The 25573-nt window shown below is 45.6% G+C and overlaps 3 protein-coding genes and 1 pseudogene across 4 annotated transcripts in view; all 4 read left to right on the top strand.

The window, feature by feature from the left end:
• The window catches only part of LOC309564458 (uncharacterized protein), a 1566033-nt gene that overhangs the window by 989909 nt on the left and 550551 nt on the right, over nt 1–25573 (top strand). Inside the window, exon 4 of the mRNA XM_082269088.1 lies at nt 3988–4116. Within this exon, the coding sequence (XP_082125214.1) occupies nt 3988–4116 (129 nt within the window). The remainder of the gene's footprint in view (nt 1–3987; nt 4117–25573) is intronic.
• On the top strand, nt 13281–14567 carry LOC309562764 (uncharacterized protein; the record flags this gene model as incomplete). The annotated part of the gene is made up of 1 exon (XM_082267062.1): nt 13281–14567. Exon 1 carries the CDS (start codon nt 13287–13289, stop codon nt 14565–14567), a length of 1281 nt encoding a protein of 426 aa, XP_082123188.1. The 5' UTR covers nt 13281–13286.
• LOC309564010 (gastrula zinc finger protein XlCGF66.1-like) lies at nt 18502–19317 on the top strand (the record flags this gene model as incomplete). Its single annotated transcript, XM_082268636.1, has 3 exons — nt 18502–18631; nt 18905–19039; nt 19126–19317. The coding sequence occupies exons 1-3, from the start codon at nt 18536–18538 to the stop codon at nt 19315–19317; spliced, it is 423 nt and encodes a 140-aa protein (XP_082124762.1). The 5' UTR covers nt 18502–18535.
• LOC309564009 lies at nt 19921–23701 on the top strand (annotated as a pseudogene). Its single transcript, XR_014226111.1, has 4 exons — nt 19921–20028; nt 20184–20319; nt 22730–23517; nt 23566–23701. The product of XR_014226111.1 is annotated as an uncharacterized misc_RNA (transcript).

Below are 25573 nucleotides of genomic sequence, written 5' to 3'. Positions count from 1 at the left end.
CTCAAGGAACAGAACATTCAGGGGTATGAGATATGATTACAGCCACACACATCTACACAGGTTGAACTGGATGGACTGTTGTCTTTATTCAACCTCACCTACTATGTAACTATGTATGTAATAAATGTCCTAAAAACTAATTTTTCCATAATGATCCCAGTCTCAGATATTTATCCTAAAATGTGATCAGTAAAGTCTCTGAAGTACACAGAGATCACAGGAATCTGATGTGTCCTGGCAAAGCCCATGGACAAAGTTCATCTTTCAGTTTAGGAGAGGTGGGACGCACCCGGGAGAAATGATTCTGTGTACGAAAACCCCACACAATCAGAGTCAGAGAATCCTATGACATCACACTGATCTCCCAGCTCCTCCTCTAAATGTCCCTCTCACTAATAGAGCAAGACTGTTGCTCCTGCATTGTGTGTAACGACACCAGAATTGCCTGCAACAGGCTTTGAACCTACAGAGTGAGGGGGTGAGGGGCGCTATGTGGGTAAATTATATCCCAGTGGGGTTTTAATAAAATGGAGACCTGACCAGTGAGGTGAGGAGGATTCTGGGAATGTCATTTGATTTTACTATTTGTATTCAATGCTAGGGTTCACCTCCTGTGATATCTGGAGATGATATGACCATCACATTGCCTCCACCTCCCTCCCTGATAGAATAGAGAAATACAAAGAAGATTCTAGAAGTCTCCAGAGAGATAATCGAGTTACTGACAGGAGAGGTGAGCGGTGCTGGGAAGGACGTCATGATGGAGAATCAGCCACCCCACACATCACTGGGTAAGAGGAGACTTTATTGTAAAGGAGAGAGCAGTACGGAGGGTCCACCTAGACCCCCCATCATCTGATAAACACATAGAAACAATGTATTCAGTCAGTGTGTGTGTTTCCCACAGATGGATCCAGTAATGGGAACCCACCAGAGAGATGTCCCCATCCTCTGTATTCCCGGGATTCCACACAGGAAGGTCACACCATCCCTCATCATCATCAGGTAGATGAGGAACAATCACTGATAGGTATAATTTATACACAAGGTTGTTTCTCATAATAAATTCTTTATTATATGTTTAGAGTGAAAACCTGAAGGATTATAATATTGATGCTAAAGAGGAGAAGGAAAAGCATGGAGTGATCGAGGAGTTTTCTGAAAAATATAACGATCTCCACAAGAGGATGATGGAGTCACCTAGTAACAGAGAATGTCCCCGTCCTCTGTATTCCCGGGATTCCACACAGGAAGATCACACCATCCCCCACCATCATCAGGTAGAGGAGTAACAATTATGGGTAGTTATGATTTATATACAAACACGTTTGTTACAATGAATGTTTTATAATATATATTCAGAGTGGAAACCTCGGGGATGATAATATTGTTGTTAAAAAAGAGTATAAAGAGGAGGATGAGGAGTATGGAGTGAAGGAGGAACTTTCAGATGGACACAATAATATAATGGAGCCATCTGGTAATTGGAACCCACCAGAGAGATGTCCCCGTCCTCTGTATTCCCGGGATTCCACACAGGAAGGTCACACCATCCTTCACCATCATCAGGTAGATGAAGAACAATCACTGATAGTATCATTAGGATCTGTACATTATCTGCATTGTTACCATTGATGTCATTTTTATTATATATTCAGAGTGGAAAACTGAGAGATTCTAAAGTTGAGATTAAAGAAGAGATAAAAGAGGAGGATGATGAGTCATCCAGCTACAGAAACCCACCAGAGAGATGTCCCCGTCCTCTGTATTCCCGGGATTCCACACAGGAAGGTCACACCATCCGTCAATGTTACAAGGTTGGTTTGGACGGAGCTTAAAATACGAACTCATGGAGACGATGTGTGGATTTCTTAAGTGATGTCACAATAATAAAGCTTATATCTTCCAGATGATATTCTCTCTCATTTTCTTGGTTTAGAGTGGAGATCCAATCGATATAGAATTTGAGGTTAAAGCAGAAGAAGAAGAGACGTATGTGAGGGATGATCAGCAGTCTATGGAGGAGGATGGAATAACGGGGACATTTATAGAGGAGGACACTCCTACAGAGATCAGCACAGGTGGGTCATTAACACTAAATCCATTCCTCCACCAATACTGCTCATTGATTGGTCCAGAGAAGGGTGGGGACTGGGTGATATCAGCCTGTAATACCCTGGTCACTTTCCTGAGCTGTGTTCCCCGTCCTGTATTCCTGTATTTCTCTCGGATAATCTTCCTTCTCTGTGCTGCAGACACAATTTATGTTTCTAGACTGGATTTATGGAGATTCTGGGGTTCAGCTGGCAGCAAAATGTTGTTTTTCTCCATAGACGTTGCTTGACCTAGACACCTGGGGTATGTACCTTGGGTCTTCTGCCCTATGCAGGGGTCTAGCAAGATCTCTGACAGAACAATTCTCCCGGGGTTACTTGCTCTGTTATTTGCTGGCTGTGCCGGGTGGAGGGATATGTCTGTATAGTCTCACACCCAAGTCACCGAGTGCAGTCTCAGGAGATGGGAGGCAGCGGTGTGGGACCTCTGCAACTGATTACTGAACACAAATATTCTAAGTCCTGACCCCTGCACTATATACTCTATGTTGTACATTTCATACTCCTGACCCCTGCACTATATACTCTATGTTGTACATTACATACTCCTGACCCCTGCACTACATACTCTATGTTGTACATTACATACTCCTGACCCCTGCACTATATACTCTATGTTGTACATTTCATACCCCTGACCCTTGCACTATATACTCTATGTTGTACATTACATACTCCTGACCCCTGCACTATATACTCTATGTTGTACATTACATACTTCTGACCCCTGCACTATATACTCTATGTTGTACATTACATACTCCTGACTTCTGCTCTCTCTCCTCTACCCACTGCTATATATACACATAATATGGATTCTCTTTTGTTACACCCATTTTCTTCCAGCTGGACATTTTATATCTGATGATCTGATTGGAGGACAGACTTTTACATGGTGATAATAATGTGATAACATCCTCCAACTTTGGAACCTTAAACAGAAAGTGATAATGAGGGAGGAGTCAGTAACCCAATGATGGTGGTCTTCAGGATCAGTCCAGTCTTCATCTTGGTTGTTCTCCCCCCATCCTCACTCTCTGACCTCTGGTGGGGCTCAGCCCCACTGTTATTCATGACTAAATCGTGGACTAAATAAGGAAGTGCAGGACTTCTTGTGTTGGGAAGATGGCAATGAGTGATAGAGGGGGAGGGGACACTCATCCTATAATCCCCTCATCACTGTCACTCCTATAAAAGACAGTTCTCGTTGTTTCCTCACTCTCTGACTAAGATCAGAGGACCCATTTACTAGTTACCTTGAGGGGGGAATTGTAAGATCCTCAGAGACAAAGCTGCCTGATGTGGGTGGAGTCCTGGTTTAGGGGAACCAATCTGCTGATGTCTAGTAATAATCTTTGTATTTCTATTTTAGTAGATGGACGGGAGATGAGGAAAACCTCAGAGGATTGTCTCACGTTGTCTCCAGACTGTAAAGTAGAAGATAAGGACATCACACAGTATTCAGAAAACCCCGCTATCTTGTATAATGTTGTGCCCCACATTGTGGTTGGACCATCGTATTCCTCGAACCCTGAAGTACCTCATACTGTGAGGGACAGTGCCGGACCATCGTATTCATCTTATCCTGAGGAACCTCAGACTGTGAGGGACAGTGCCAGACCATCGTATTCCTCTTATCCTGAGGAACCTCAGACTGTGAGGGACGGTGCCGGACCATCGTATTCCTCTTATCCTGAGGAACCTCAGACTGTGAGGGACAGTGCCGGACCATCGTATTCCTCTTATCCTGAGGAACCTCAGACTGTGAGGGGCGGTGCCGTCCTTCCAACAAATAGGAGGTTTTCCTGTGCTGAGTGCGGGATGTGTTTCCGTACTAAATTCAGTTTTAATGTTCATAAACGATACCACACAGGCGAGAAGCCGTATTCTTGTCCAGAGTGCGGGAAATGTTTTTTAAATAAAACCAATCTTTCCATACATCAGAGAACTCACACAGGTGAGAAGCCGTATTCCTGCACTGAGTGTGGGAAGTGTTTTTCATGTAAATCCAATCTTTCCATACATCAGAGATCGCACACAGGAGAGAAACGATATTCCTGTACTGAGTGTGGGAAATGTTTCTATATTAATCAGAGTCTTGAATCACATAAAAGAACTCACACAGGTGAGAAGCCGTATTCTTGTCCTGAGTGCGGGAAACGTTTTTCAGAGAAGTCGAATCTTACCATGCATCAGAGAGTGCACACAGGGGAGAAGCCATATTCCTGTGCTGAGTGCGGGAAACGTTTTTTAATAAAATCACATTTTATTTTACATCAGAGGATTCACACGGGAGAAAAGCCCTATTCCTGTCCTGAGTGCGGGAAACTTTTTTCACAGAAGGCCTCTCTTTCCAATCATCTGAGATGGCACAATGTTGTGACGCCGTATTCCTGTCATAGATGCGATAAATGTTTTCACAGTAAGTCTGATCTTGAATCACATGTGAGATTGCAATCGGAGGTAGATCCACTTTCCTCTTCTGATTGGAGGAAGTGTAACCCACAGAAGTCCTCTGTTTACAGTCATCTGAAGTTGGGCACGGAGGAGAATGAACTTTCCTGGTCTGACTGACGGAATTGTTCTTCAATGAAGTCTGATCTTTCCAGACATCAGAGATCTCACACGGGGGAGAAGCCATATTCCTGTCCTGAGTGAGGGAATTGTTCCTCCCTGAAGTCCGATCTTTCCAGAGATCTCACACGGGGGAGAAGTCATATTCCTGTCCTGAGTGAGGGAATTGTTCCTCACAGAAGTCCGATCTTTCCAGACATCAGAGATCTCACATAGGGGAGAAGCCATATTCCTGTCCTGAGTGAGGGAATTGTTCCTTACTGAGGTCCGATCTTTCCAGACATCAGAGGTCTCACTCGGGTGGGAGAAACCATACTCCTGTCCTGAGTGAGGGAATTGTTCCTCACAGAAGTCCGATCTTTCCAGACATCAGAGTTCTCACACGGGGGAGAAGCCATATTCCTGTCCTGAGTGAGGGAATTGTTCCTTACTGAGGTCCGATCTTTCCAGACATCAGAGGTCTCACTTGGGGGGAGAAACCATATTCCTGTCCTGAGTGAGGGAATTGTTCCTCACAGAAGTACGATCTTTCCAGACATCAGAGTTCTCACACGGGGGGAGAAACCATATTCCTGTCCTGAGTGAGGGAATTGTTCCTCACTGAAGTCCGATCTTTCCAGACATCGGAGATCTTACACAGGGGAGAAGCCATATTCCTGTCCTGAGTGAGGGAATTGTTCCTCCCTGAAGTCCAATCTTTACAGACATCAGAGATCTCACACAGGGGAGAAGCCGTATTCCTGTCCTGAGTGAGGGAAATGTTCCTCACAGAAGTCCTGTCTTCCTGTACATCAGGGGTCCCACACAACCCTGGAGTTGTATTAGTGCCTTGAGTGCGGGAAATGTCTTCTATATGAATGTTGGTGGACATGTGGGGAAGTAGCACACCCTGATATACACCTCAGATATACTCCATGGCTGATAATGACCACTAGATGGAGCTGACCATCATAGGAATTCACTGGGGAATATTTGTCACATTCATCTAACAATATTTATTTCCTTTTAGTAAACAGGCCCTTTCTTTCCTCTGTCAGGTATGGATTAGTTAAAACCCGCAAACATATATTTTCTAAAAGCAAAGCCCCTGGAAAAAAAAATGGTGGTAGTTCCAATTTTTTTTTTTTTTTATATCAGTTGATAGCGAAATGCTTTATTAAAGGTAAACATTAGTTAAAAAAAAAAAGAGAGAGAGAAAAATACACTAAATGTATTTCCTCATTTTTCAGTGTTGTCACAAGAGAAAAGATTGAATAAAATATTTACAACAAATGTGAGGGGTGTACATACTTTTGTGAGATACTGTATAATGTTACAAAAAAAAAAAAAGATTTCTGATGGGGTTTAGAGCAGCAGACCGCATTCCTTGCTGCTTAAGAAGCCATTTTGCAGCATTCCAGGATTGGGACCCGTGAGACAAGGTATACCATTTCAGTTGAATTTATTGGAGAAGGATGGAACCATATCTTGGAGTCTGTGGAAGCCAAATGAAAAGAGAGGACAGAGAGAAATACTTTCAGGACACTATCCACAGCAGAGGCTCATGAAGACCTCACATTCCTTCCAGTATCTTACATGGCCGCACAAATGCACACTGATGCACGTATACGCGCTGGTGCATAGCCCTGGCCCGGACTATCACCAAATGGTGTCTATAAGGGAGCCAGTCAACCTCTATGATTGCTGGTTGATCTTTGGCTCTCCAGTGCGTTCGTTTCTCTGTTACCTTGCATCTGTGGATATCTTTTACCGACTCGGCTTGCCCCTGAACCTGTTTTCTGCCTGCCCCGTGATCTGATCCTGGCTTGTTTAATGGACTGTCTTATCCTGCTCTGTGAATGACCCTCCTGATTACGCTTGCTTCTCTTCTCACCTGGTACCTGACCTTGGCTTTGAACTGGCTTCTCTCCTGAGTCCTGCTACTTCCCACGGGCGCCACTTGTCTGCAGACACTATCTTAGGGTCTCATCTGAGTACCTGGACATCTCGCCTGACGACACTCCAGTCAGAACATCTCTGCAAGCAATTCCAGCAGGTGACCCATGCTTCTTTGAGCCTGACTCCTCCTGTTCCACCTTCAGGGGAGTCCGGAACTTAGCGGCAAGGGAAGCCCTCTCTCCATTGGTCTCCAGCATCAGGTACATGATAAACACCCATTGGATTTTGGTCCAAGCAACTGACAGGGGCATAGGAGAGATAAAATGCCACTTAAGAAGTACCTGTTTGGGGCCTACACAGCACTTCAACATGTAGAGACCATTACAGGACAGGACCTAATCACCATCCATACTGCACTGTCAATAGCAGGATGGGTGAGAGATAATGGACTTGACCACTAGGGCAACTGTAGTTCAGATCCAGACACTGATGAATTGGAAGTGGTGCCTTCAAGAAAGAGGAAGCCCTCTCTCCATTGGTCTCCAGCATCAGGTACATGATAAATACCCATTGGATTTTGGTCCAAGCAACTGACAGGGGCACAGGAGAGATATACGCTGTAACGGACCCCATACTCAAGAAGAGTATGTCCGCCGTATAAGCTTCCCTTGCCTGGTACTAGCACGATCCATGATCCCTTAGCTCACCCAGTCACTTTTCGAGACATTAGTGTAGGGTGGTAAGAAGCATTGACTGTTTATTCAAACACAGGCACGAAGAGGTATACACTCTGGGCAATTCCCCTTCCCCTTTAGCAGCTAATCCAAATACACATATACATCCCATAATAGGTTGATCCCAATGCAGACAAAAACAATACAACAATGGGATACAGGCACTTAACAATAACATACCTCACCCCACCTCAAACTAGTTATGATTTATGAGACACTCCTACAATATTCTTTCAACCCAAACCACACATATAGAATCCAGGATAATAAGGGTAAAACGAAATGCTGAGTCAGGTGTGGTTGTACAGAGAGTCTGATTAGTGCAGACTCAACTGGGGTTCTTGGTCACCCTGTGCCTCTAATAGACACAGGTTGACTTACACATAGGAGGGGCCAGGGAAGCTGGACAAGGAGTTGACCGACCTCTCCAAGGTATTCTGGTTTCCACAAGCCCCCCCCCCACCCCCCCGCCCAAACTGACTCCAGTCACATACGCCCCTTAAGAAGTACCTGTTTGGGGCCTACACAGCACTTCAACATGTAGAGACCATTACAGGACAGGACCTAGTCACCATCCATACTGCACTGCCAATAGCAGGATGGGTGAGAGGTAATGGACTTGACCACTAGGGCAACTGTAGTTCAGAACCAGACACTGATGAAATGGAAGTGGTGCCTTCAAAAAAGAGGGGGTACTGCAACTGAGGAAGTCAGAGACATTTCAAAAACCGTTGGTAGGACTTGTCACCTTTACCAGCACCAAGCCAGAAGATAAAATTCCTGTGCTGCAGTCATCACCCATTTAAGAGGCTCCACCCTTTGAGTCTCTGTCAGAAAACACGAAAGAGTCAGGGAGGTTTACTGATGGTTCAGCCATAGTCACATCGTCTAGGAGTCAGTGGACAGCGGCATCCCACAACCCGACTACAGATATAGTCCTGCAGGAGACCAGAATTGTAGGGCCCAGTCAGTATGCAGAGTTGAAAGCTGTAGTTATGACTCTTCAGGAGAATCCTTCTTCCCATTTCACTATCTACACTGACAGCTGGGCAGTCTTTAAAGAACTGACAACTTGGATGTCCAGGAGGAAGCTCAATGACTGGATGATTCATGGAAAGGTGGTGTGGGGAGATAGATAAGTCTGGGTCTACATCTGGAAAGAGCTCACTCTCGCACCATACAAGAGCGACATGTTGAGGCACATGTGACCCTAGTCCCAGACTTCGAGGAACTATAATAGAGTGGAAGATGAAATCGCCAAGGTGAATGCAGTTGTGCCAATTGATCCTGTCTTTACCTTGGCCAGCTGGGCATATGGGGCAGAAAGCGACATATGAATGGGCACAGCAGAGAGGATTGCCTATATTCATGGACATGATAAAGACTGTAATAGGGAACTGTAAAATGTGTGAAGGAGTGCGACAATGGCCATTGGAAAAGTACTCCACCTGGTCAATTAAGAGTGGTGAGAGAACTGCAGAGAATTGGCAGATTGACTTCATCCGCTCCCTGCGCTGGGGGAAACAATGGACTGAGGTATTGTTGCACCACAGTGGACACCTATTCATTACTTTTGCTTGTTCATCTTTGAAAATGTGCAGATCAAGCCGCAACGCTTCAGCTGTTCCAGAAGATTGTCATTGTTTATGGCTGTCCCAAACAAGGCCAAAATGATAACGGCTCAAGTACAGCAATGGGCCAAAGATTCTGGAGTGTACTGGTTGTGCCACTCCCCATACCATCCACAGGCAGCTTATTTGATTGAAAGATACAACGGGCTATTGATGGACCAGATACGCAAGCTTACACCCACACATTCACTAAGGGGTTCGGATCAGGTCATCACACAGGCACTTCTGTTGTTAAATTGTAGGCCAATATCAGTGGTCAGTGTAGTGGTCCCTAACATTAGTAACAAATGGGAGAAGGAACCCCTTATATCAGTGGTCAGTGTAGTGGTCCCCTACATTGGTGACCAACGGGAAAAGGAGAAGGTCAGGGGGAGAAGGACATTGTTACATCATCATAGAGGGAACACTGCCTCACTTATAGATCATTCATATCAGTTGTTACTGAGAGACAGATATCGTTCATTGCTCAAGAAACCCCTAGAAACCTTTGGAGGAACCCTGGCTGAGAAAGGCTGGACTAGGAAGTAATATATTTCTCTCTCCCTTGGTGGGAGTGGAGATGACCCCATCTATAAGGATATACAGTACATACACACAGCACAAGGCCGTGTTCACACTACGAGACGTTTCTCAGGGCTGCAGTTCCTCTGAGCTCCACAAGGTGGTGATCTCACTTCTACCCAGACAGGAAGTCTCTATGGAAGGCAGGAAATGATGTCAGGGGCAGACAGGAAGTTCCGGGTGAAAGGTGAATTGGGAGGAAGTACAGAGGCGACATTACTAGAAGTGGCAGCAGAGGAGGTAATAAGATCTTATTTTCTATTTACACCCAGTAACCTCCCTTCATATCCGTCCTCTTCCTCCATAGTCACTGTGACCTCTTTTATCTCCAGCAGATGATGATACACACATATATAGTGTGGAGACCTAGATTAACCCCGTCAGGGACAGAACTTTCCCCCCACTTACGGGGCAGGAACATTCTCTTCATTTTAGACATGTGTCATCTTTCCCACCAATCACCTTCTCACCTCATCAGTCTATTCCAGCCTTTTCTCAACCTTTACAACACAGAGGAACCCTTGAAATAATTTTCAGGTCTCACGGAACCCCTACTAAAAATGACTATATTTACAACTCGTGATATATTAGTGTGATGGTCGGTGGGATGAATGCTCCTTACACTTGTGGACATTGGGAAGAATTACCTTTTTCCAGATATCTAAAAAGATCAATAGTGTCAGTGGGAACTTATATGAGAGGCAGAATTGCTCAAGAAACCCCTAGCAACCTCTGGAGGAACTCTAGGGTTCCATGGAACCCTTGTTGAGAACCACTGGTCTATACTAACGGATTATACCACTTTTTTTTTTTTAGTGGAGGGGGATGGGGGATTTATTTAGGGGGATTGGAAATTGAAATAAATTTTATAAGATTCAAGTAGGAAGAAAGAGGGGAAAAATGCTGTGTATTACATATCCTGAAAACATATTTTTCCATAATGATCCCAGTCTCAGATATTCATCCTAAAATGTGATCAGTAAAGTCTCCGGAGAACGCAGAGATCACAGGAATATGATGTGTCCTGGCAAAGCCCAAAGGCAACGTTCATCTTTCAGTTTAGAAGAGGTGGGATGCACCCGGGAGAAACTATTTTGTGTACAGAAACCTCACAGAGTGCCCCCCACAGATCCTCCTCCCAATGTTCCTCCAATCAGAGAATCCTATCACATCACACTGACCACACAGCTCCTCCTCTCAATGTCCCTCCAATCAGATTCAGAGAATCCTATGACATCACACTGACCACACAGCTCCTCCTCTCAATGTCCCTCCAGCCAGAGTCAGAGAATCCTATGACATCACAATGACCACACAGCTCCTCCTCCCAATGTCCCTCCAATCAGAGTCAGAGAATCCTTTGACATCACACTGACCTCACAGCTTTTCCTCCCAATGTCCCTCCTATCCAACTCCTTATTCTGATGCTCCTAAGATGTGGGCCGACCCCTGGCCTCTTTACTTGCAAAGTAGGGCTGTTGGACCTGCATTGAATGTAATATCAGAAACCTCAGCATGAAGTGGGGTTTGAATAAAAAGAGACCTGACCAGAGAGGTGAGGAGGATTCTGGGAATGTTATTTGATTTTAATATTCTTTCCTGTGAAGTCTGGAGATCATATGACCATCACATTGCCTCCACCTCCCTCCCTGATAGAATAGAGAAATAAAAAGAAGATTCTAGAAGTCGCCAGAGAGATCATCGAGTTACTGACAGGAGAGGTGAGCGGTGCTGGGAATTCTGGGACATTATCCAGTAACAGACAAGGGATGTGTCTGGATGGTGACTGTATCATTGTGTGTGTCAGGTTCCTATAAGGTGTCAGGATGTCACTGTCTATTTCTCCATGGAGGAGTGGGAGTATTTAGAAGGACACAAGGATCTCTACAAGGACGTCATGATGGAGAATCAGCCGCCCCTCACATCACCGGGTAAGAGGAGACTTTATTGTAAAGGAGAGAGCAGTACGGAGGCTCCACCTAGATCCCCCATCATCTGATAAACACATAGAAACAATGTATTCAGTCAGTGTGTGTGTTTCCTACAGATGGATCCAGTAATGGGAACCCACCAGAGAGATGTCCCCGTCCTCTGTATTCCCGGGATTCCACACAGGAAGGTCACACCATCCCTCACCATCATCAGGTAGCTGAGGAACAATCACTGATAGTATCATTAGGATCTGTACATTATCTGCATTGTTACCATTGATGTCATTTTTATTATATATTCAGAGTGGAAACCTGAGAGATTCTAAAGTTGTGGTTAAAAAAGAGATAAAAGAGGAGGATGGGGGGATGGAGGAATCAGAGTTTCCAGAAGCACACAAAGATCAGGACACCATGCAGGAGTCATCCAGCTACAGGAACCCACCAGAGAGATGTCCCCATCCTCTGTATTCCCGGGATTCCACACAGGAAGGTCACACCATCCCCCACCATCATCAGGTAGATGATTGACAATTATTGGTAGTTATGATTTATAAACATAGTAGTTGAGGTTGAATAAAGACAACAGTCCATCCAGTTCAACCTGTGTAGGTGTGTGTTTGCATGTTTGTTTTAATGAATGTTTTATTATATATTCAGGGTAGAATCGTCGGGGATAATAATATTGTTGTTAAAGAAGAGTATAAAGAGGAGGATGAGGAGTATGGAGTGATGGAGGAGTTTTCAGAAGGACACAAGAATATGATGGACCCACCTAATACCAGGAATCCACCAGAGAGATGTCCCCATCCTCTGTATTCCCAGAATCCTACACAGGAAGGTCACACCATCCCTCAATGTTACAAGGTTGGTGGGACGAAGTATCTAGAACATGGACTGGTGGAGATGATGTGTGCTTTTCTTTTATATGATGCCACAATATTAAACCTTATAATGTACAGATGGTGTTGTTGATACTTCTCTTGGTTTAGAGTGGAGATCCAATCGATATAGAATTTGAGATTAAAGCAGAAGAAGAAGAGACGTATGTGAGGGATGATCAGCAGTCTATGGAGGAGGATGGAATAACAGGGACATTTATAGATGAGGACACTCCTACAGAGATCAGCACAGGTGGGTCATTAACATTATCTAATGCCTTATATAGTCCTAACTGTTGTACCCTACACAAAATGTTGTACATTACATACTCCCAGCCCCCAAACTATATACTCTATGTTGTACATTACATACTCCTGACTTCTGCTCCCTCCCCTCTACCCACTGCTATATATACACATAATATGGATTCTCTTTTGTTACACCCATTTCCTACCAGCTGGACATTTTATATCTGATGATCTGATTGGAGGACAGACTTTTACATGGTGATAATAATGTGATAACATCCTCCAACGTTGGAACCTTAAACAGAAAGTGATAATGAGGGAGGAGTCAGTAACCCAATGATGGTGGTCTTCAGGATCAGTCCAGTCTTCATCTTGGTTGTTCTCCCCCCATCCTCACTCTCTGACCTCTGGTGGGGCTCAGCCCTGCTGTTATTTATGACTAAATCATGGACTAAATAAGGAAGTGCGGGACTTCTTGTGTTGGGAAGATGGCAATGAGTGATAGAGGAGGAGGGGACACTCGTCCTATAATCCCCTCATCACTGTCACTCCTATAAAAGACAGTTCTCGTTGTTTCCTCACTCTCTGACTAAGGTCCATGAATAAAGAAATGAACTGGTAGGAGAGCAGAGGACCCATTTACTGGTTACCTTGGGGGGGGGGGGAATTATAAGATTCTCAGAGACAAAGCTGCCTGATGTGGGCGGAGTCCTGGTTTAGGGGAACCAATCTGCTGATGTCTAGTAATAATCTTTGTATTTCTATTTTAGTAGATGGACGGGAGATGAGGAAAACCTCAGAGGATTGTCTCACTTTGTCTCCAGACTGTAAAGTAGAAGATGAGGACATCACACAGTATAGTCCAGGAGAAAACCCGGCTACCTCAAATGTCCATCCGGGACCACACAGTGTAGATGGACCATCGTATTCCTCTTATCCTGAGGAACCTCAGACTGTGAGCGATGGTGTCATCCTTCCAACAGATAGGAGGTTTCCCTGTCCTGAGTGCGGGAAATGTTTCCGTTTTAAATCCAATCTTATTGTGCATAAACGATCTCACACGGGGGAGAAGCCGTATTCCTGCTCTGAGTGTGGGAAATGTTTTTCACAAAAATACCATCTTTGCAGACATCAGAGGTCTCACACAGGTGAAAAGCCGTATTCCTGTTCTGAGTGCGGGAAATGCTTTGTGCAAAAAACAGAACTTGTCTCACATCAGAGGTCTCACACAGGGGAGAAACCATTTTCCTGTCCTGAGTGCTTCAAATGTTTTTCGGGGAAGTCCAGTCTTTACAAACATCAGACACTTCACACAGGAGAGAAGCCCTATTCTTGTTCTACGTGCGGGAAATGTTTTATAACAAAATCAGAACTTGTCACACATGAAAGGTATCACACAGGAGAGAAGCCGTATTCCTGTCCTGAGTGCGGGAAATGTTTTTCAGATAAGTCCAGTCTTTACAAACATCAGAGACTGCACTCAGGGGAGAAGCCATATTCCTGTCCTGAGTGCGAGAAATGTTTTTCATTGACGTCCGATCTTTACAGACACCAGAGATTGCACATGGGGGAGAAGCCGTATTCTTGTCCTGAGTGCGGGAAATGTTTTACACAGAAGTGCAATCTTTACAGACACCAGAGATTGCACACGGGGGAGAAGTTGTATTCTTGTCCTGAGTGCGGGAAATGTTTTTCACAGAAGTCCCATCTTTACAACCATCAGAAATCCCACACAAGAGAAAAGCTGCATTCCTGCCCTGAGTGTGGAAAATGTTTTTTACAGAAGTCCAGTCTTTCTGTACATCAGAGGTCTCACAGGGGGGAAAAGCCATATTCCTGTGCTGAGTGTGGGAAATGTTTTTTAGTGAAGTCCACCCTTTTCAGACATCAGAGATCTCACACAGGGGAGAAGCCGTATTCCTGTCCTGAGTGCGGGAATTGTTTTTCACAGAAGTCTGATCTTTCCAGACATCAGAGATCTCACATGGGGGAGAAGCCATATTCCTGTCCTGAGTGAGGGATTTGTTCCTCATTGAAGTCCGTTCTTTCAGTACATCAGGGGTCCCACACAACCCTGGAGGTGTATTAGTGCCTTGAGTGTGGGAAATGTCTTCTATATGAATGTTGGTGGACATGTGGGGAAGAAGCACACCCTGATATACACCTCAGATATACTCCATGGCTGATCTTCATCATGTAAGGAACACTTTATAAGGAGATAAGAGATCACCAAAGACATGATAGCAGAGACCTGAGACCTTGTAACACTAACGAGTCACATGACACCGGGGAGGGAAAATGGCTAATTGGGCCCAATTTGGGTGTACTCACTTTTGTTGCCAGCGGGTTAGACATTAATGGCTGTGTGTTGAGTTATTTTGAGGGGACAGCAAATTTACACTGTTATACAAGCTGTACAATCACTACATTACATTGTAGCAAAGTGTAATTTCTTCAGTGTTGTCACATGAAAACATAGAATAAAATATTTACAAAAATGTGAAGGGTGTACTTACTTCTGTGAGATACTGTATATATATATATACAAGGGGGTGTATAGTAACATCCAATCCCCCCCCCCCCCCCACCACCTTAATTGTAAGATTGAAAACTAGTGTGCTTGTAGTTGGAGTATTCAGGGCGATTACGTCCGCCCAAGCACTGTTGTAAGGATCGGTATCCAGGATGATCCCCCCTGGCTCAGCGGCATCTGGCGCCACCACACTTTCGCAGCTGGCACCCGACATCACGGAGCCGCTGGCGCACAGAGAGGCCGCGCCATCCAAAAACTGCAGCCTGCGGCCAAACTACAAGCCCAGAGGTGAAGAGAAGAACATTTCGGGGCCTTTGCGTGCTGTGAGGGGGCGGGTGGGTGGTTGCTAGCAGGCAGCAAATAGTAATACGTATGCATGTGTTCCAAGAAGGCACGTATATAGGGCAATGGAATGATTGGTACATACTGAAAAATTCCAGAGTAATAACACAAATGCATTTCTTCAACAAATAAAGATACACACAGTTTAATCACAGCCCAAAATGATGCATTGTGTATTACAATCAGTCCTGAGGGATCAGAACCAATGCATGAAGGAACATCAACTAGAAGGACACAGATAGGAGAAGGAAAAAAGGAGACCAAAGGGGCGGAAAAGAGATACGAGGAATACTGACAATGATATTGCCAAAATATTGATGTGTCAATGTAGAAAATGTAAAAAAAGGTAAAAAAAAAAAGGACTCCCTTATATCAGTGGTCAGTCTAGTGTTCCCTTACATTGGTAACCAATAGGAGAAGGACCCCTTATATCAGTGGTCAGTGAATTGTTCCCTTACATTGGTAACCAATGGGAGAAAGACCCCCTTCTATCAGTGGTCAGTGTAGTGGGCCCTTACATTGTTTTTCCCAAGGTTGCTCTGCCTTTCAACTCCGCTTGTCAGCATCCAATGGACCTCCTGGCTCAGCAACACACTCTGGCTCACTAAGTTGACCACCTGTGACCACCTTCCATACAGACAGCAGGAGAGACAGCCGTCACCCTCCTCCTGGGACCTGGCTTCCCACCCAAAGACGCCCTGTCACGTGTGCTGTCGACTTTTATAACCTATCCCAAGATGCACCACAGTCTGTGCCAACCCACTGGGACTGTTACGGTGTATCACCTGCTGGGTTTCCTCCACTGTCCAAAAGGCTCCCTTATTGGTCGCAGTGGGGACACTCCCTCAGACCAAGTGAATCACACATGAACACATGTAACAGGCCTAACTATACTAATCAGGTTCCCCTGAGAAGCAGATGGAGCAGACTAACGTTTACCTGCTACTCCCCTGTTAAGCAGGCAGAGCAGTCTATACATCCTAACTAGCACCTAACTAGGAGGGTCCCTTGGTGGGAGTGGAGATGACCCCATCTATAAGGATATACAGCACATACACACACAGCACAAGGCCGTGTTCTCACTACGAGATGTTTCTCGGGGCTGCAGTTCCTCTGAGCTCCACAAGGTGGTGATCCCACTTCTACTCAGACAGGAAGTCTCTATGGAAGACATGTCAGGAGCAGACAGGAAGTTCCGGATCAAAGGTGAGACGGGAGGAAGTAGAGAAGAAACGTTGCTGGAAGTGGCAGCAGAGGAGGTAATAAGATCTCATTGTCTATTTACACCCAGTAACCCCGATCATGTCCGTCCTGTAGGAGCTTTTACAGCGTTGTCTTTGCACCATCTTGGGTAGTGAAGTTAGTTGCCGTTGCAGTTTTAATGGTTGACATAATTGTTTGTGTGAGGGTTACGTTTATTACAAGCAAAAAACGACAGTTCTATCGAGTCATAGGGGACCGTTCTCATGAAGGCTTAGATAAAGATATTTATGGGGGAGGGGAATGGGGAGTCTGTACACCCTTCGGGGGAATGTTTGGATTGTATTAGGGTGTGATAATGATGTATATGAATAAAGAAGGATGCGGCTCGTGTGTGAACATTTAATATTTATAATATCAGGAGATATCACCGTACGCGTTTTGTCCATCGTTGTCTCTCCAGATAGGTTGTGATTTGATCTTTATTACAGTTTTTGAACCATTAGAACCAAGACGATATTGAAGGAGGTGGAGATGATTGGTCACTTATTCAGCCAGTCATCATCCTGTGTGTGGCTGTATTGGTTGGCAGATGTACCCTGCCTCTAATTTATACAGTTCCACCACCGTTATGTCCTGCAGCAACTGTTCTCCCCTACTATCTCCCTGTGCAGCAACTTCTCTCCCCTACTACCTCCCTGTGCAGTAATTTCTCTCCCCTACTATCTCCCTGTGCAGCAACTGCTCTCCCCTACCATCTCCTTGTGCAGCAACTTCTCTCCCCTACTATCTCCCTGTGCAGTAACTGCTCTCCCCCTACTATCTCCCTGTGCAGCAACTTCTCTCCCCTACTATCTCCCTGTGCAGCAACTGCTCTCCCCTACTATCTCCCTGTGCAGCAACTGCTCTCCTCCTACTATCTCTCTGTGCATCAACTTCTCTCCCCGACTATTTCCCTGTGCAGAAACTGCTCTCCCCCTACTATCTCCCTGTGCAGCAACTGCTCTCCCCCACCATCTTACTGTGCAGCAACTGCTCTCCTCCTACTATCTCCATGTGCAGCAACCTCTCTCCCAGACTATCTCCCTGTACAGCAACTGCTCTCCCCCACCATCTTACTGTGCAGCAACTGCTCTCCTCCTACTATCTCCTTGTGCAGCAACTACTCTCCTCCTACAATCCCCCTGTGCAGCAACTGCTCTCCCCCTTCTATCTCCCTGTGCAGCAACTGCTCTCCCCCTTCTATCTCCCTGTGCAGCAACTGCTCACAGTGCCTTAGTTCACACAGCGTCTCAGTCCTCAGAGTGCTTCAGTTACTTGCCTCAGTTACATACATTTGCTAATTCCCTCTAGCGTTCTCCAGAACTGTTACATCATATCCCTTGTAATAAGAGATATGTATTTTCTGTGCCCCTCAGCTCTATATAGTGGCCATGATGACATAATTTACTATTGCCTATAATCAAAGAACATTTGTTCATAGTTACATAGTTAGTCTGGTCAAAAAAAGACACAAGTCCATCCAGTTCAACCAATAGAATTCGAAAAAGAAAATATGCAATCCTATATATAAAATCTTATACTCACAGTTGATCTAGAGGAAGGCAAAAAATAAACAGCAATGCATGATCCAATTTTCTCCAGCAGGGGGGGGGATTCCTTACTGATCCCCCGAGAGGCAATTGGATATTCCCTGGATCAACTTTACCTATAAATGTTACTATCCAGTTATATTATGTGTATCTAGGAAACAATCATAAGATAAATTATAAAGGACCTTCCTGTTAGCCCAATTCGCATGGAACAAATGTACATATTAACCCCTTTAAATCACCATCCCAATACTATAGAACCCAAACAGTTCAGACAATTCTCTACTATCCGTCCACAGAGAACCCCACATAGATCACATGACCATATCACTGAGGATGGAGGAGGACCGGAGTCACATGACTGAGAAGATACTAAACCTCACCCTGGAGATCATCTACCTGCTGACCGGAGAGGTGAGGGGGATTCTGGGAGGTCACATGACATCACTCTTATCTCTATTAATAAAACACAGACCTGATCGGAGAGGTGAGGGGGATTCTGGGAGGTCACATGACATCACTCTTATCTCTATTAATAAAACACAGACCTGATCGGAGAGGTGAGGAGGATTCTGGGAGGTCACATGACATCACTCTTATCTCTATTAATAAAACACAGACCTGACCGGAGAGGTGAGGACGATTCTGGGATTCTAACATGTTATTCCTATTGGTTCTCCAATACAGAGATTTCCTCTTCTGAAGTCAGGTGATCATATGACCATCACAGTGCCTCCATGTGACTCCCTAAAACCTGAGAGACACAACATGGAGAAGATTCTAGAAGTCACCAAGAAGATGATGGAGCTGCTGACAGGAGAGGTGAGCGGTGCTGGGAATTCTGGGACATTATCCAGTAACAGACAAGGGATGTGTCTGGATGGTGACTGTATCATTGTGTGTGTCAGGTTCCTATAAGGTGTCAGGATGTCACTGTCTATTTCTCCATGGAGGAGTGGGAGTATTTAGAAGGACACAAGGATCTCTACAAGGACGTCATGATGGAGAATCAGCCGCCCCTCACATCACCGGGTAAGAGGAGACTTTATTGTAAAGGAGAGAGCAGTACGGAGGCTCCACCTAGATCCCCCATCATCTGATAAACACATAGAAACAATGTATTCAGTCAGTGTGTGTGTTTCCTACAGATGGATCCAGTAATGGGAACCCACCAGAGAGATGTCCCCGTCCTCTGTATTCCCGGGATTCCACACAGGAAGATCACACCATCCCTCACCATCATCAGGTAGATGAGGAACAATCACTGATAGTTGTAATCTATATACAAGTATGTTTTTTACAATTAATGTCTTATTATTTACTCAGAGTGAAAACCTCGAGGATAATTATATTGATGTTAAAGAAGAGATTAAAGAGGAGGATGAGGAGTATGGGGTGATGGAGGAGTTTTCAGAGGAACACAAGGAAATGATGGAGCCACCTAATACCAGGAACCCACCAGAGAGATGTCCCCGTCCTCTGTATTCCTGGGATTCCACACAAAAAGGTCACACCATCCCCCACCATCATCAGGTAGATGAGGAACAATCACTGATAGTTGTGATTTATACACAAGCTTGTGTGTTACAACAAATGTCCTCTTCTATATTCAGAGTGGAAACCTCGGGGATTATAATGTTATTGTTAAAGAAGAGGATGAAGAGTATGGTGTGATAAAGAAGTTTTCGGGAGGACACAAGGATATCACAATAGAGCCACCTAATCATAGGAACCCACCAGAGAGATGTCCCCGTCCTCTGTATTCCGGGGATTCCACACAGGAAGGTCACACCATCCCTCACCATCATCAGGTGGGTGGAGTTGAGGGTCGGGAACATAAAGTGATTGAACACTCTGACATGTGGAGACGATGTGTGGACTCTACAAGATGATATTTTCTATGTGATCTCACATCATAAATACTTCTATGTTACAGATGTTATTTTCTGCCATTCTGTTGGTTTAGGGTGAAGATCTGATGAACATGAAAGTTGAGGATGAAGTAGAAGAGACGTATGTGAGGGATGACCAGCAATATACGGAGGAGGCTGGAATGATGAGGACATTCATAGAGGAGGACACTCCTACAGAGATCAGCACAGGTGACCCATAATATATTCTTTTCTTATCTCTGCCCTGTTTTTGCACACTGATTGGTCCAGAGTAGAGCGGGAGCTGAGGGATAGAAGAGAGTCAGGTGCCTCTGAGTGCAGACTGTTACACTTTTGTACACTTGTTTGTATAACAACACATTGAGGTAAAAAAACTCACATTTGGTTAGAGGTGAATAGGCACAATGTATAACACCGGTGACCCAGAGCTGCGCCATCCATCCATTCATCCATCCATCCAAGGAACAGTCCTGGGAACAGAGATCCGCCGTGTGTAGGGCCGTCCTGGCCAGCAGAAAGTGGCAGTGGTGATAGTACATGGGGACTGAGGGCTGAACCGCAGGCTGGATTGCAGGGTGGACCACAGCTTGATCCATGATGATGTCACCGGCGTGCTCGTGACGTGTTTCGGAGCATGCGCACTAAGGGAGCAGTACCAGAGCATGCTCCTTCTTCAAGCTTGATCCGTGATGATGTCATTGGCGTGCTCGGGACACATTTTGGAGCATGCACACTAGGGAGCAGTACCAGAGCGCACTCCTTCTTCAAGCTTGATCTGTGATGACGTCACCGGTGTGCTCGTGACGTGTTTCGGAGCATGCGCATTAGGGAGCAGTACCAGAGCGCACATCTTCTTCAAGCTTGATCTGTGATGACGTCACTGGCGTGCTCGCGACGTGTTTCGAAGCATGTGCATTAGGGGGCAGTACCAGAGCGCACTCCTTCTTCAAGCTTGATCTGTGATGACGTCACCAGTGTGCTCGTGATGTGTTTCAGAGCATGCGCATTAGGGGGCAGTACCAGAGCACGCTCCTTCTTCAAGCTTGATCTGTGATGACGTGACCGGCGTGCTCGGGACACATTTCGGAGCATGCACACTAGGGAGCAGTACATAGCGCGCTCCTTCTTCAAGCTTGATCTGTGATGACATCACTGGCGTGCTCGTGATGCGTTTTGGAGCATGTACACTAGGGAGCAGTACCAGAGCGCGCTCCTTCTTCAAGCTTGATCTGTGATGACGTCCCTGGCGTGCTCGTGATGCGTTTTGGAGCATGTGCATTAGGGGGCAGTACCAGAGCGTGCTCCTTTTTCAAACTTGATCCGTGATGATGTCACCGGCTTGCTCGGGACGCGTTTCTGAGCATGCACACTAGGGAGCAGTACCAGAGCGCACTCCTTCTTCAAGCTTGATTTGTGATGACGTCACTGGCGTGCTCGTGACGTGTTTCGCAGCATGCGCACTAGGGAGCAGTACCAGTGTGCACTTCTTCTTCAAGCTTAATTTGTGAAGACTTCACGGGCCTGCTCGCGATGCGTTTCGGAGCATGCGCACTATGGAGCAGTACCAGAGCGCGCTCCTTTAAGCTTGATCGATGATGACGCCCCCCCGCGTGCTCGCGACCCATTTTGGAGCATGCACACTAGGGGGCAGTACCAGAACGCGCTCCTTCTTCAAGCTTGAAGAAGAAGCGCACTCTGGTGCCCCCTAGTGTGCATGCTCCAAAACGCGCCGCGAGCGCACCGGTGACGTCATCACAGATCACGCTGTGGTCTGCATTCCAGCCTGCAGTTCAGCCCTCGTTCCTGTGTACTATCGCCGCTGCTACTTCCTGCTGGCCAGGACGGCCCTACACATGGTGGATCTCTGTTCCCAGGACAGTTCCTTGGATGGACGGCGCAGCTCTGGGTCGCCGGTGTTATAGATTGTGCCTATCCACCTCAAACCAAATGTGAGTTTTTTACCTCAATGTGTTGTTAATAAAGTGTAACAGCCCGCACTCTTCTGTTTTGCATGTTAGGTGTCCGCTTCTGCTCCGCTCCAGGCTGGCCCAGTGCTTATCTTATCAGAATACGGAACTATCCGTTCTAGAGACTTTAACATGGACTTTGTTGTAACCCAATAACGCACACCTGCTTGCGACACTCTCCATATGTTTGTTTGGGAGCTGAGTGATATCAGCTAATAATAAAACTCGTCTCGTTGGGATGAAAATCAAGAAATAACATAAAAGCTGAAATACTGCTGCAAGCTCCCTCCAGTGCTGCCTATCACCAGAAGCCTAGGCCTATGGTCACTTGTTCTATGCTAAAGAGTTTGCAAGTCTTAACTTTGACCCTCTTGTTTCTCAGAGATGACCCAGTGCCTAGGCTTGTGGTTGTGTAAAGAGCATGGACCTCCCAGTCCCCATTGGTTCCTTCTCTTCTGACAAGGCTGTGTAAATGTAGAAGTGATCTGGGAGGAGGACCAAAGGCCCTTTGACTGAAGAGGGGAAGAGTCCCAGCTGGTTGGGACATCCACAGAGAACATCTGCTCACTCTTATCTACCTGATCCAGATGGAATCTTGATGGAAGTGAACTAACCCTCTCAGATCTATTGATGATGTTTTTATATTTTTCCAGGACACGCCATGGAGAAACCCTCAAAGGATCGTCTCACTTTATCTCCAGGTTGTAAAATGGAAGATGAGGACATCACAGGAGATTGTGGAGGAGAAAAGACAATGAGCTCCACTATGGATGGTGGATGTCACAGTGTGGATAGACCATGGAATCCCTCTGATTCTGAGCAACCTTGTACTGTGAGGGATGGTGCCGGAATTCAGGGGTTGCAGACATCCTCCTATCCGGAAAGTGGGGAACATTTTAGCTCTGACTTAAATCTTAGTGGGCATCAGAGATCTTACTCCGGTGAGAAACTATATGCCTGTTCTGAGTGTGACAATTGTTTTCTTCCTATATCAGAACTCGTCATACATTACAGATCTCACACGAGGGAGAAGCCATATTCCTGCCCTGAGTGTGGGAAATGCTTTTCAGATAAGGCCTATCTTTCCAGACATCAAAGATTGCACACGGGCGAGAAGCCATTTTCCTGCCTCGAGTGCGGAAAATGCTTTTCACGGAAATCAGACCTTTCTAGACATCAGAGATCTCACACCGGGGAAAAGCCGTATCCCTGTCCTGAGTGCGGTAAAAGTTTTTCACAGAGATATGACCTCTTTAGACATGAAAGATCTCACACAGGGGAGAAGCCGTATTCCTGCTCTGAGTGCGGAAAAAGTTATACACGGAATTCAGACCTGGTTATACATCAAAGAACCCATATGGGGGAGAAGCCTTTTTAATGAGTGTGGGAAAGGATTTTCGCAGATATCAGATCTTGTTTTACATCAAAGATATCACGTACAGTAAAGTTCATATTCTTGTTCTGACTTTGGGAGTTATTTATTTTACAGAGGGCGAATCCGTTTTCAGAGATCTCACACAAGGGAGAAGTTTAATTCCCGTCCTGAGTGCGGGAAATGTTTTCTATGGAAATCAGACCTTGATAAACAGCAAAGATCTCACACAGCTGAGAAGCCGTATTCTTGAATGTGGAAAATCTTATTTATGGAATTCCAATTTTACTGTACATTAGATATGACAAACCGAGGTAAAGCTGTTTTCCTGGTCTCAGTGCGGAAGATGTTATCCATGTAAATCAGACCTTGTTATACAACCAAGATCTCCCACAGGTGAGAAGCCGTATTCCTGCCCTGAGTATAGAAAATGTTTTTCACAGAAGTCTTGTCTTACTGAACATCACACAACCCTCGAGGTGTGTTAATGTCCTGAGTGCAGGAAATGTCTTCTATATGGATCATATTTTGCCGTACATCAGAGATCTCACACTGGGAAGAAGCCCACCTTGATATACTTGATGTTCCTCTGATCTTTATCATGGAAGAAACCCTTTATAAGGAAATCAGAGATCACTAAAGTCTTCAATGTTCTGTTTGGCCTACTTTGCTAGTACAGAGAAGGAGGGGGCGTCACTGCTGGTTGAGTCCCTCTAGGAGAAAGAAGGAGGGGTGTCATTGCTGGTTGGATTCCTCTAGGAGAGAGAAGGAGGGGGTGCCACTGCTGGTTGGGTCTCTCTAGGAGGGAGAAGGAGGGGGTGTCACTGCTGGTTGGGTCTCTCTAGGAGAAAGAAGGAGGGGGTGTCACTGCTGGTTGGGTCTCTCTAGGAGAGAGAAGGAGGGGGTGTCACTGCTGGTTGGGTCTCTCTAGGAGAGAGAGAAGGAGGGGTTGTCACTGCTGGTTGGGTCCCGCTAGGAGAGAGAAGGAGGGGGTGTCACTGCTGGTTGGGTCTCTCTAGGAGAGATAAGGAGGGGATGTCACTGCTTGTTGGGTCTCTCTAGGAGGGAGAAGGAGGGGGTGTCACTGCTGGTTGGGTCCCTCTGGATAAAGAAGGAGGGGGTGTCACTGCTGGTTGGGTCCCGCTAGGAGAGAGAAGGAGGGGGTGTCACTGCTGTTTGGGTCTCTCTAGGAGAGATAAGGAGGGGATGTCACTGCTTGTTGGGTCTCTCTAGGAGAGAGAAGGAGGAGGTGTCACTGCTGGTTGGGTCTCTCTAGGAGGGAGAAGGAGGGGGAGTCACTGCTGGTTTGGTCTCTCTAGGAGAGAGAAGGAGGGGGTGTCACTGTGGGTTGGGTCCCTCTAGGAAAGAGAAGGAGGAGGTGTCACTGTGGGTTGGGTCCCTCTAGGAGAGAGAAGGAGGAGGAGTCACTGCTGGTTGGGTCCCTCTAGGAAAGAGAAGGAGGGGGTGTCAATACTGATTGGGTCCCTCTAGCAGTGTAGTCTGATCTCCCCTGATCTTCAGCAGAAGCTTTAAAGGAATTAATCCTGGTAAAAGAGGAACTAGATATTGCTTGTGGATGAAGAGAAAGGGAGATCAGACTACATGACAGAACCAACAATTTCAATGCAGCAATTATCAGCCTTCACAAACCGCTTCATTTACTTGAAATATGCCATTTTTGAATGTAACATTTCATACGTACCTGAATGAAAAAAAGTGAACTCGTACTTTTTTAAATATGGACAAAGGATGAATAAATGTTTACATTCTTCAAATTATGATATTCTGTGCAACGTGATTGATAAAAGTCTTCCTTCAGATTTGTATGATGAAATGTTCTTTTCTTTTCCTTTAGTCCTTTTTCTAACACCACTTCTTCTCCTCTTCTTCTTCTCCTCTTCCTCTTCTTCATCCCTTCTTCTTCTTCTTCTTCTTCTCCTTTTCTTCATCTCTTCTTCTCCTCTCCTTCTCCTCCTTCTCCTCCACCTTCTTCTCCTCCTCGTTCTTCTCCTCCTCCTTCTTTTTCTCCTCCTCCTTCTTTTTCTTCTTCTTCTTTCTTCTCCTTCTTCTTTACCTTCTTCTTCTTCTTTCTTCTCCTTCTTCTTTACCTTCTTCTTCACCTCCT

Source organism: Pelophylax lessonae (assembly GCF_965119305.1).
Source record: "Pelophylax lessonae genome assembly, chromosome: 9".
Lineage (NCBI taxonomy): Eukaryota > Metazoa > Chordata > Amphibia > Anura > Ranidae > Pelophylax > Pelophylax lessonae.
Note: the sequence above shows the minus strand (reverse complement) of the source record. Positions and strands in the feature narration are given on the sequence as shown.